Source organism: Xenopus laevis, chromosome 1S, assembly GCF_017654675.1.
Source record: "Xenopus laevis strain J_2021 chromosome 1S, Xenopus_laevis_v10.1, whole genome shotgun sequence".
NCBI lineage: Eukaryota > Metazoa > Chordata > Amphibia > Anura > Pipidae > Xenopus > Xenopus laevis.
In genome coordinates, this window is record NC_054372.1 from 57,929,935 (window position 1) to 57,942,289 (window position 12,355).

Below are 12,355 nucleotides of genomic sequence, written 5' to 3' on the forward strand. Positions count from 1 at the left end.
CATTCTGTATATCATGTCCTATACCTGTATATTGTGCATTAAAAGCAGGTGGGTTCACTGATTACGGTGATTTAATATTCATTATTAGGATATGCAGCTTTCACAGTGTATTTCATTGTAAAGCATCCAATGTATCAGAGAACGTATAGAGGGTCATTCGTAATCCCAGGCGGTAAGGACAGGGCCCTAATGCAGCCTGTGCCTCTTGCAGTTCTGTATGATGTGCCTCTAAATGGCCGAAAAGTGGGTGGGAGGGGTTAATGTCTTATGTGCCTCCCCCCGCTGCCAGTTCTAGGTGCAGTCTGCAGGTGCTCTGGAATGCTATTTGTATAATAGTGTATCTATGTATGCATGTTTAACTTTATTTGTAAAGAGCTGTTAAGGAGCCGCAGCGATGTACAGTGCATAAAAGTACAATATATATATAAAAGTATAAATGGGGGAGACAAATCACATAATAAATATATACAGCATCATAGGACAAAGAGCTTAAGTGCTATGTGGACATAGTGGGAAGGAGGTCCCTGCCCCATAGAGCTTACAGTCTAAGTGGATGGGAGGCTAACATACAGGTACAAATTGGAGATGAAAAAGTGCACAAGGTAAGGCATAGTCAGTAGGGACAGGAAAAATCCAGGTCTCCTGAGACACATACAGTTACATTGCGTAGGAGAAACAAACAGCCTACCAGAAAGCAGTTCCATCCTAAGGGCAGGGGCACAGTGGTCAAAGTGCAAAAATATGACCAAAGTGCAGCCTATTTTTTATGTCTAAGCCCACTTTGTGTTTGTTTTTTTCTGTTTTCTTTTTTTGTTTCTAAAGAAGTGACAATTTTCACTAGCCTATTTCTGGCCTACTCTGCAGAATATGGCCAAAGCCAACATTCCCTCTATGCCAAACCTGTGTGTACAAATACACAACACATTCCAATGCAGACAGAGACCAGTGTGTGAAAACTAGTGATGAACAAAATTTTGTCTCCAGGCATGGATTATTGGCATCTGAAAATATTTTTTGCAACACTGCGGCAAAATGTAAATAAATCTGTGACAAAATGCCCATAAACCCCAATGTATTTTGCCTAAAAAACAATCAACAGAACAAAACGCCTGTAGACTCCAATGTATTCTGCACTGAAACAGTCACTTGGGAAAATGCCCACAGACTCCAATATATTTTGCTCAAAAAATGTTGGCAAAAAAAGAAAAAGATTAGCGTGAAAAAAAACATCCATTGACTTTGATGTGTTTCAGTAATTTTCCACTGTTTTGCAAATACTGCTTGAAGTGACAGATTTATTAGTGAAAGCTCATCCAAAAAAAAAAAAAAAATTAAACATGGAAACGTGTACACTTGATGCATACAATTACACTGTGTTCTTGAGAATAATAATGTGGAGGTTTTAATAATAATACTAATAATAATAATACATTTTAATAATACATTGTAATAATACATTTTAATACTAATAATAATAATAATACAATAACTGAAGTTCACCTAATTTAGGCAGAGACACTAGTATTTATATGGTGGCAACAATTTCTGCTGCTCTGTGCAATACAAGAAAAGTGATATGAGAAACCATGTCAAAAGATCCAATAAAACTTTCTGCAAATGAGGACTAACTTATATTTAATAGTTTACAAATTACTATAGTCATAAATTACAAAGGGAATCTCTGTAATTTTCAAAGACATGCACAGTTTCTCGCTTAAAAACATTTATTGGTGCATATTAACCACAAAAACTAACATGTCAATGTACAATTCACACACACCACAAAGCAGTGTCTCCCCCCCAGTCTGCCTACCTGTTGTTAGCCACACCCTCCTGACGCGTTTCGCGCTATTGGGCGCTTTATCAGAGGAGCGCCTTCATCATCCTCTGATGAAGCGCCCAATAGCGCGAAACGCGTCAGGAGGGTGTGGCTAACAACAGGTAGGCAGACTGGGGGGGAGACACTGCTTTGTGGTGTGTGTGAATTGTACATTGACATGTTAGTTTTTGTGGTTAATATGCACCAATAAATGTTTTTAAGCGAGAAACTGTGCATGTCTTTGATATTTACCTTGGTTTAATTGGACCTGTGCACAGTACTCGCTGTATAGACAGCAGCTACCCCATAATTGATTTTTGTTTTAATCTCTGTAATTTACAGTATGTATTCAGACACTGAAAAATTGCAGAGCAAGTGCCAAAACTCAGGCCACACAAGATGCATTAGTCCAGCCCTGACACGGTGCATCTGAAACATTATTAGAATTCCTTAGTTTGTCAATGAGCCCAGTAGAGTTGCAGTCCTTTTTTTGGCCTGCAACAAAAGAGTTGGGAACCCCCTGATAGTAATTAGTCTGTACAAACTGTGCCTTTGTTTCTTCTGTCAATAAAAACTGATGGTAAACATTTGTAGTGCTAATAAAGGTCTGTTTCCGAATCCCAACCATGAGTAAGAGTAAGAATTAATTTAACTGTGTCAACATGGCAAAGAGCTGATTCTGTTTTTAAGATGCTGTACTAACCAAAGGAAGCAGAAAAAACAAAACCAGTGGCCAGGGCTGGAACTAGGGGTAGGCAGAGAAGGCACGTGCCTAGGGCGCAGTCACAGAAGGACGCATTTCTCAGGAAGGAAACATTTTCAATGAACTTTTTTTCGTTTTTAACAGTTTTACATGACCTTCAATAATAATAAAGTTTATTCTTGTTGTGAGAAACAGCTGCCTGCCCCATCTTCCTCTGGGAATGTTTGGTGATGTTAGGTGTGCTGTGACTGGTGGTGAAGGGGGTCTGCTGCTTTTATTCTACTTTTATTTATGTGTTGTAAGATTTTTTAAATTGAAGATGTTGAGGTGGCACTTGCCTAGGGTGCCAAAATACCATGGTCTGGCCAGTGACCACCTATAAAGTCTTTCTCAGTAGAGGTTTTTCCAAAAATGCCCAACCAGTAGTTGTTCAGGGGGTTCTGGGCAGTGTCGGGCTGGCCCACTGGGATATCAGGAAAACTACCGGTGGGCCCAGGTGTCAGTTGGCCATTTTGCTTCTAGCCTATTTCATAGTCATTCCCTATTTATTTATGGGAAAAATGCTTAATAATGGAAGAATATATTAAGTAGATATAAAAGACTAGGAGAATAAAGAAGTTGAGTAAAGAGACAAGGAATAAGAGTTTGGAAAGTGGGCCCACAGTCTAAAGTTTTCTGGTGGGCTCCTGACATCCCAGTCCAACATTGGTTCTGGGACCTATTTAGGGAAAGTCAGAGGGTCACAGGTTGAGTATTCAGGGCTTGCAACACTTTTTAAATGCCCTTAAACGGCATAAATGTTCAGCTTGCGCACAAATGGGTTTGTCCCAACTACATTTCTCCACCTGAGATTCTGTCTGTTATAGCCAAGGCTACTGGGAATTTTTTGTTTTGCTACAGCTGATGGACTCTCAACTAACAGTACATGTTTTTAGTGTATGAGTCTCACTTTCTAAGGGCAGGACTCCATGGAAGATTCCGCTGCCCAAAAACGCAGGCGTCACGTCGGATGCGACGGAAATAAGGTAAGTAATGCTAATGTCAGATGGTGTTGCATTGTTGATGCGACAAGACAACGTCTGCATCCGACAGTCGAGTCGCATTAATGATGCGACACGATCCGACAATAGCATTACTTACAGTACCTTATTTCCGTCGCATCCGACATGACGCCTGCATTTTTGCGAAGCGCGTCGGATCGCGACGGAATTGTCCGTGGAGTCCTGCCCTAAAAGAGAGGCCAGTCACGGGATTTGAGCTTTTGGGTTTATTTGGGGGCAGGAAAATCATTAACAACTAAAGGGATTTGACCTGTGTTTTCATAATGCAAAAGCAAAGTCTCATGTTTTTATTTATCCGCCTTCAGCTGTCATAGAATGCTGGGACATGTGGTTTAACAACAGCTGGACAGTCACAAAGTTTTAACATCCTTGATTTAGAGACTGAAAAACATGAACTTTGACTTAACAAAACGAAACACAGAAAAGAATTACAGTAGATGCAAAATTATGTTACAGCCAAAGTTATTGCGATTCACAGAGAGTCATTCCAGGAAAGGGATCAGTTATCTGGAAACCCTTTATCCAAAGAGCTCCCAATTCTGGAAAGGCCGTCTCTCCATTTTATCCAAATAATCCAAATTTTTAAAAATGATTTCCCTTTTCTCTATAATAAAACAATACCTTGTACTTGATCCCAACTAAGATTTAATGATCTGTATAGGGGCCACATCATTATTAGCTGTCTAATTATTAGCTCTTTAGCGGTTATTGAACTAAGAATGTCAGAGCCCCAAGATATAAATGGTCCCATGATGCTTTTGCCAGCCCCATGCATGTGAAACACCCCTCAAAAAAGACATTCATTTATGGGGTCCAATGCTTTTTTTTAATTTTTGCCAATACCCATACTGGCAAGTGTAGGGCCTATGGTAGTTGCCCTTGTTTGCAGCTATCCCCCCAAAGGTCAGCTCTTTTAATACAAAAAAACATATTTGTGGGTCTCCTATAATCAACAGATCACTTTTTCTTGCACAATAGGATATACCTCACAAACTAGTCCAATGCAAAGTATTATGGTATACAAAAAACACTGACATTCAGACAAGTTCTGAATTGGATACTGGATTTGGTGAATCCCACATTTTAGGTGCAGATTTATCAAGGGTCGAATTTCGAATTTGAAAAACGTCGAACTTCGAATTTAAAACGACCAACCGAAATTAAAGTTTATTTTGGCCGAATAGGTCAGTTTTCGATCAAATTCGAATTGTACGAATACATGATAAATTTCGAAATTCGAATTTTCGAATTCTAATCGAATTTGGAGTATTAGTTTGTTGAAGTACACAAAAATTAGCTCGAAGTTCAAATTTTTTAAATTTGAATTTTCACTTCGACCCTTGATAAATCTGCCCCTATATGAACAGCACCTTTGTTATACAATATTTAATTTGCTTTAGTTAATCTAAAACAACAAATATGCTGCTTCTGGCAACTAACAGCCTGCAGGTGAGTAACACTGAACAAATCCATTACTCGGGAGATATTCTTAAACAGTTCTATATAGATAGATAGACTTGATTATTTTCCATTGGAAAATGGGCGTTTCAGCAAGAATCAAAATGGTTTAGGTTTTATAGACAATTCTGCAGCTTGTTAGACACTGGGCATAATTTACTGTGCACGGAGTAACTAAAGAGCTAATGAGATCATCATGTACCATATCCACCAGTAAGAGATTTCCTTTTAGAAGTACATGGATTCAGAGATGAATCACTGCTCCTAGTTTAACTCTGACAACAATTCCAGAAAAAAAGCAAAGTAGTGTGAGGTTTAGGCTAATAAAGTTCTGCTAAGGAAACATGGGATGCAGCAATGAAAGCACAGGTATGTTACGTTACCTTGACTTTTAGATGTGGAAATGAGTGACTAGATTCCAACTGTTACAACTTACAAATATACTGAATTCTAATTGGAATGCTTCCAGTCACAAGCAAGCTAGGTTAGATGATGGATTGTGAGAATGCATGACGGGGTACATTGGCGAGTTGACATGTTATTGAGTACATATATGTATTACTGAGGCACATGAGTGCATTGTATGGAAAAGGGATGAATGGTGATACTCACTTCCCAGTGATAAACTGGCTTCTGGATGGGGAACAAATGGGCTGGACATAGTAGTTCTCCAGTCTGACACCTTCAGAAGCTAACTTGTCCAGTGTGGGAGTTCTGATTTCGGATCCGTGGTAGCCTATATCTCTGTAGCCCTGGTCATCAGCCAATATGAAGACAATGTGGGGCTGGTGTCCAATTTCCCTGTGCGGAGATTCTTCATGGGACCCTTTGCCTGCTGCCTTTTGATCTTCCAGCACAGAGTTGGCGTGGTCCCAGGACAGGTATCCATAAGCCATGAGACTCAGGGCAGAGAAGGCAGTGAGCACCCCCAGCATCTTTACTCAGTCTGTTCCATTCAGCAGCAGCAGCAGGAACTCATAGCAGGTCAGCATGCTATAAAAGCCATAGGCTGCTCTGGGGTCAGTGCACTGTCCATCTGGTTGGGATGCCTTCACCCCACCCCCACCCAAATATATGCAAGTTTAGGTGAGTCCCAGCTGAGCCCCTTTGTTGTACTACAGACTATAGTCAGTGAATGGAGCTCTTTCTACTCTCCAGCAGAGCCACATAGAGCTGTCTGTATGTAGGCACATCTCAGCTCAAGGAAGCTGCCTGCCTGTCCTGCTTGATGATCTTGTACCCCTCACTTCAACATCTCCCCCAACTGAACTATGTAACAGCAGCTCTCAGTGCAGCACAAAGCCAGTCTCCTCCTCAGCCTGCGCCGCAGTTCATCCCTTCTCTTGCTGTTGCTGCTGCTTGATGCCAGCCGGTCAGTCACCAATAAAAGAAGCAGTAAGAAAAGTGCTCGGAGTTACAGAGAGAGAGACTGCTGGGTTCCGCCCACCAGAGAGAAATTATTAACAAAGTTGGGATGTGAGTGTCTGTCAGGGGTCCCAGGTTTTTCCTTCCATGTGCTGAGTGATTGGAGTGTCAGGGCTCTTGCCTTTCCCTACTGCACATCAGGCTCACACCATGCTCTTTTATTCCAAACAGTCCAGACAAAGGCACTATTGGGGCTGGAACTCAGAAAGAAGCAAGTCAAGAATCTGCAAACTGTATCTTTCTGTTCCCTGTTGGGAAACCAGCAGGCACCACTAGCAATCCCTCCCCTATTGTAGCTTATCCTGAAAATCTGGAAACACAGACAAATCTGTAACAGACCCCTAATACACTTCTTATATAGCTAAAGCAGTCTATGAGAAAGGGCTGCAGAAATGGGGAAAGAGCAATGAGCCCTACACTGGGAATGGCCCCCACAGATCAGCATTGGGCACAGCAGAAACAAACCTTATTGCAACCCCCTATATTCATTTCTTCTTCTGAGGGTGTCTGATACAGTAACACTTTATATCAGTATGAAACATGTAGATTACAGCTGTTGTTATATTACAGCTTTGGCTTAGGGGGGGAGTCTGAAATTTGTAGTTCAATATTATCTGTATGAGAGCTCAGTGTATTGGAGTGTATTGCAGCATCATTTTGTATCTACCCCAATTATTTTTCTTTTTTTTTCCAAGTCACAAACAGTTCATGTTGTGCATTCCATGAATCAAGCACGTCAAAACTGTTACTGATTAGTTGTTGATAAGACACAACTCCCAGCATCCCCTGACAGCTAAAGACTTGCAGAAGGGGAGTTTGCTTATGAGTTGTTATTATGGAAATACAGGTAAAACCCAATTGTTTTTATGAAATTCCTATGCACCAAAATACAACCCCAAAATGCCACCCTGTCGTTTGTCAGAAGCTTCTTGAACTGTTAAAATATGGCAAGAGAGACTCACCCCATAAAGGGTCATTTATGAATGCAAGTGCAGAATGAAAGTACAATTTTGAATCATTTTTGACTTGTTGCAGAGTTTCCCCCAAAAACTCCAACATAATTTAGACCATGGGTGGATTTGTGTCCTCCACAACTGGGCCAGATGCATTAAAACTGATGCAACTGCATATGTAAGGGCTCATCATACCCATGCACTCAGTCAGTTTAAGGGCTCTTAAACTCGGGCGTTTGATGTGTGTTTAACACGCCTTTCAGACGCAGTTTAGAGCTGACCAAAACACATTTGCGAAATGTTGTATCTTCTTACACTTAACTTGTGTTCAGAGACAGTAGACAGTTGCGTTTGGAACTTACAAAAACACATTTAGCTGTGTTTGAAAAAAAAAAATGTATAAACTCAATATGCGTTTTTTTGCACTCAGCAAGCATTTGAAAATCTCAGAAAAAAAAAAAAATGCTCATGTGCAAGAGCCCTAAGGGCCCTTACTCACGGGTGTTTGAAGCTGTGCTCCCCTGAGTTCCAGTTTTATGCATTCAGCCACAGGGTAGTGCAGAAGTAGACACGCAGAATTCTTTTCAATGCGACTGTACTCACACAGACGCATGTAAGCGCCGAACGCAGGTTGGGACGCAGCATGTTACATTTTACCTGCGTTCGGTGCTTACATGCGTCTGTGTGAGTACAGTTGCATTGAAATGCGCGTCTACCCCTGTGCTCCCCTTCGGCTGAATGCATAAAACCGGAACGCAGGTGAGCGCAGCTTCAAACGCCCGCGAGTAAGGGTCTTAAAAAAGTTCAGCCGCAGTGTAGCTTTCAGTATGGGGCCATAATGAAGAGTTGGCTGCGCTCTTTCCTGCACTTCCCTGTAGCTAAACGCATTTTAACTGAACGCAGGGGAGTGCAGGGAAAAGTGCTCGTCAGTTTGAGTCCTAACATAAGTTCCAGTTGTCAGAGTAATGATTGTGTGATTTGAGTGATCAATGTTATGATGTTTGCATGTGATTCTTTGGGTGCATTTCACCTACTGATGCAGCCTTAGTGTAGGAAGCCTAGAATTATTAGTGATGGCAGAAATAACTCCAGAGTTCCATCAGCTTAATAAGCACACTCGACTTGCATGTGATTCAGCTGAAGATACAGGAAAAGAAGCACAACTATTCACAAGTGCAAGGAGCGTGTATGAACACAAGTACCTTAAACAAATAGCACAATGCACACAGCAACTGTGTCCATCTTAGTGTGACCACTTTTGTGGCTGCAACAGTTAATGAGCCTTGTCCTCTAACTGGTGCGTTATTTACCAAAAACAAATATATCCAACCTGAGTCTCTTCTGCTGTAATTTAGCAACACCTCCCAGGAGTCTCAGCAAGCAGTCATGGAAGCTTCACTCAAATAACAGGCAGAGAAATGTAGTTTTCTCTTTCATAATATGGACTTTATCTTCTCTAAAAAAAATGTAATGAGCACTAAAGTGCAGCTGAAGAGCTTGAATATTTTTACTGGTGTTTGTGATACATTGTGTATAGATAATGTACAACAGGCCTAAATCCTAAATATTTTCTGGGATATTTCTGCCAACCATCCTTCCAAGCCCCGCTATAAGTGATGTCATGCACAAGTACAGTCTCATGCGTACGCATGGTAGTATTTGCAAACATTTTTGCACCAATTCTGCATAAACTTGTTGCCATTTAGGGCATAAAACAATGTACAATGAGCCCCAAAACATTCATAAACTTTTAATGTATTGTTTTTATTATTTTATCAAGTAATGCCATTTCTGTAAACCTTTCTATATAAACCTAATACCACCCCATAATCAACACAGTAACCTTGCAGGACCATTTCAAAGTTATTTTTCACTCTTTGATGAAACGGAGTAGCAGTCTCCTTTAAACCAAACTACACACCTGCTTCTTTCTAATCCATCTAGTCTTACCACCACTGGTGTGACTTAGTTTGGAGTCTTCAAATGAAAAGAAGTGCTGGAAGGGAAATGGCTAAGGGCTCTTACTGAAGAGCGGTTGTAGCTGCGCTCCCCTGCGTTCCGTTTTTCTGCGTTCAGCCGCAGGGGAGCGCAGGAATAGACGCATTAAATTTTTTCCAATGGGGCTGTACTCACACAGGAGGCGAACGCAGGTTGAGACGCAACATGCTGCATTTTTCCTGCGTTCGGCGCCTACACGCGCCTGTGTGAGTACAGCCCCATTGGAAAAAATGTAATGTGTCTATTCCTGCGCTCTCCTGTGGCTGAACGCAGAAAAACAGAACGCAGGGGAGCGCAGCTACAACCGCTCGTCAGTAAGAGCCCTTAGCCATTTCCCTTCCAGCACTTCTTTTCATTTGAAGACTCCAAACTAAGTCACACCAGTGGTGGTAGAAAAACGGAACGCAGGGGAGCGCAGCTACAACCGTTCGTCAGTAAGAGCCCTTAGGAATCTCCTGCTAGATCTTAGGAATTTCCAGTTTATTGCTACAATCAGGAGTCCAGCTGTTTAGTGGACAAGTGGAGAATTTCCACGTGAACAGGGTTTTAAACATGGTTTCTGAATGATTCATCCAATGTTTACATTCCACAGAAGGGAAATTAAAAAGTGGTAAACAAAATAGATACGAGAAAATGGACAAATTCATACTGTACTGAGTATTAACCCTTTAAGTGCCACAGAACGTAGAATCTACGTTCTGTGGAAAAGTAACTTGAAATGCCACAGAACGTAGATTCTACGTTCTGCAGCACTTCCGGGTTGTGGAGCGGAGGAGCGGCTGTTAGAGCCGCTCGCTCCGTTCCGCTTCGATCCCCTGCCCCTAGGCAACGAGCAGAGCAGGGGATCGAGTGGCCCCTGGGGCGCGATCGCCCAGGGGCCCAAAAGCAGCAGCAGGCACGTGTTACTTATGTGTCCTGCTGCTGCAGCCTGCACTGCGCCGTTGATCTCCGCCCCCACAGCACAGGAACACGAGGATCGTCGCAGATGTCTTCCTGGGACCCCTCCACATCGTGTGCAACAGTCTTCAGCGACTTTTTCAGGTTAGTGCAACAATTACACACACAAACACACCAACACACACTTATTACAGTAATACACACTTAGATTCACACTTACACATACATTTTTGGGGATTGGGGGGGTCACTTACACTCACTGCACTTACACACATGTGCACACGCACACACGCGCACATAACATGTAATTTACCATTTGTACACACGCACACGCACATACATGGCATTGTGGCTTTTTTTTTTTTTTTCTTATCGCATCGTCTCTTTTTTTGGCTGAAAAAAATGTTTTATTGCCATTACGAATAGCGTATTCGCTAACCGTACTGTGCAATATCTTTTGTATGTTATTTCGGTGATTATATTGCAATTTTGGGTATTTTGGTGCATTTTTAGCCATTTTATTGAATTTTTAGCCATTTTATTGCATTTTCAGCTCTGCATATGTTGTGTTCACTTGTTTCTAGCCGTATAACCTGTTTGGCCCAGCTAAAATATTTAAACTGTGATTCTGACGGCCGATAACACTATTCTGGAAAAAAAACATTGATTTTTGTGGTTTTATTGGATTTTTTTTCATTTCACTCTTTACTGCCTTATTTTGTTTTGCCTTGTAAATTTTATCTACTATATATCCATTTGGGGGTCTCTGTGCGCCACATAGTTTGGTATATCTATGCATATTGGGCATCAAAGTGTTCCGTAGACCCCTGGCGTTCATATTTAGGATGTTTTATGCTGATACATTACGAAATGTGGGGCATATAATGGGGTAAAATTCAAGCTTTGTGACGATTTTCAGAAATTTGATAAAAACCGTTATGTTCAGCATTGCTTTGCAGTTTGGCAGTTTGTAGTAGAAACACTTATTTACCCATATTGGATTCGTCAGAATGTGTACTTTCTGAAAATATATGGTTTTCTGGGGTCTCTGTACTGTTAGGGGGGTCTAATGTCGCATAATACACACACCAGGTGCTTATATTGCAGCAGCCAGAGCGTCAGCTGTGAAAATGTATATACACTATTGTCATTTGGTGGTCTCTGTGCGCCACATAGTTTGGTATATCTATGCATATTGAGCATCAAAGTGTTCAGTAGACCCCTGGCGTTCATATTTAGGATGTTTTATGCTGATACGTTACGAAATGTGGGGCATATAATGGGGTAAAATTCAAGCTTTGTGACGATTTTCAGAAATTTGATAAAAACCGTTATGTTCAGCATTGCTTTGCAGTTTGGCAGTTTGTAGTAGAAACACTTATTTACCCATATTGGATTCGTCAGAATGTGTACTTTCTGAAAATATATGGTTTTCTGGGGTCTCTGTACTGTTAGGGGGGTCTAATGTTGCATAATACACACACCAGGCGCTTATATTGCAGCAGCCAGCGCGTCAGCTGTGAAAATGTATATACACTATTGTCATTTGGTGGTCTCTGTGCGCTACATAGTTTGGTATATCTATGCATATTGAGCATCAAAGTGTTCAGTAGACCTCTGGCGTTCATATTTAGGATGTTTTATGCTGATACGTTACAAAACGTGGAGCATATAATGGGGTAAAATTCAAGCTTTGTGACGATTTTCAGAAATTTGATAAAAACCGTTATGTTCAGCATTGCTTTGCAGTTTGGCAGTTTGTAGTAGAAACACTTATTTACCCATATTGGATTCGTCAGAATGTGTACTTTCTGAAAATATATGGTTTTCTGGGGTCTCTGTACTGTTAGGGGGGTCTAATATCGCATAATACACACACCAGGTGCTTATATTGCAGCAGCCAGCGCGTCAGCCGTGAAAATGTATATACACTATTGTCATTTGGGGGTCTCTGTGCGCCACATAGTTTGGTATATCTATGCATATTGGGCATCAAAGTGTTCAGTAGACCCCTGGCGTTCATATTTAGGATGTTTTATGC

At 41.3% G+C, this 12,355-nt stretch overlaps 1 protein-coding gene across 1 annotated transcript in view; it reads right to left on the reverse strand.

Annotated features, from left to right (window-relative positions):
• The window catches only part of arsj.S (arylsulfatase family member J S homeolog), a 32,585-nt gene extending 25,933 nt beyond the window's left edge, over positions 1-6,652 (reverse strand). Inside the window, exon 1 of the mRNA XM_018243361.2 lies at positions 5,654-6,652. Coding sequence (XP_018098850.1) covers positions 5,654-5,976 — 323 coding nt within the window. The 5' untranslated portion in view covers positions 5,977-6,652. The remainder of the gene's footprint in view (positions 1-5,653) is intronic.
• Between the last annotated feature and the right edge of the window lie 5,703 nt (positions 6,653-12,355).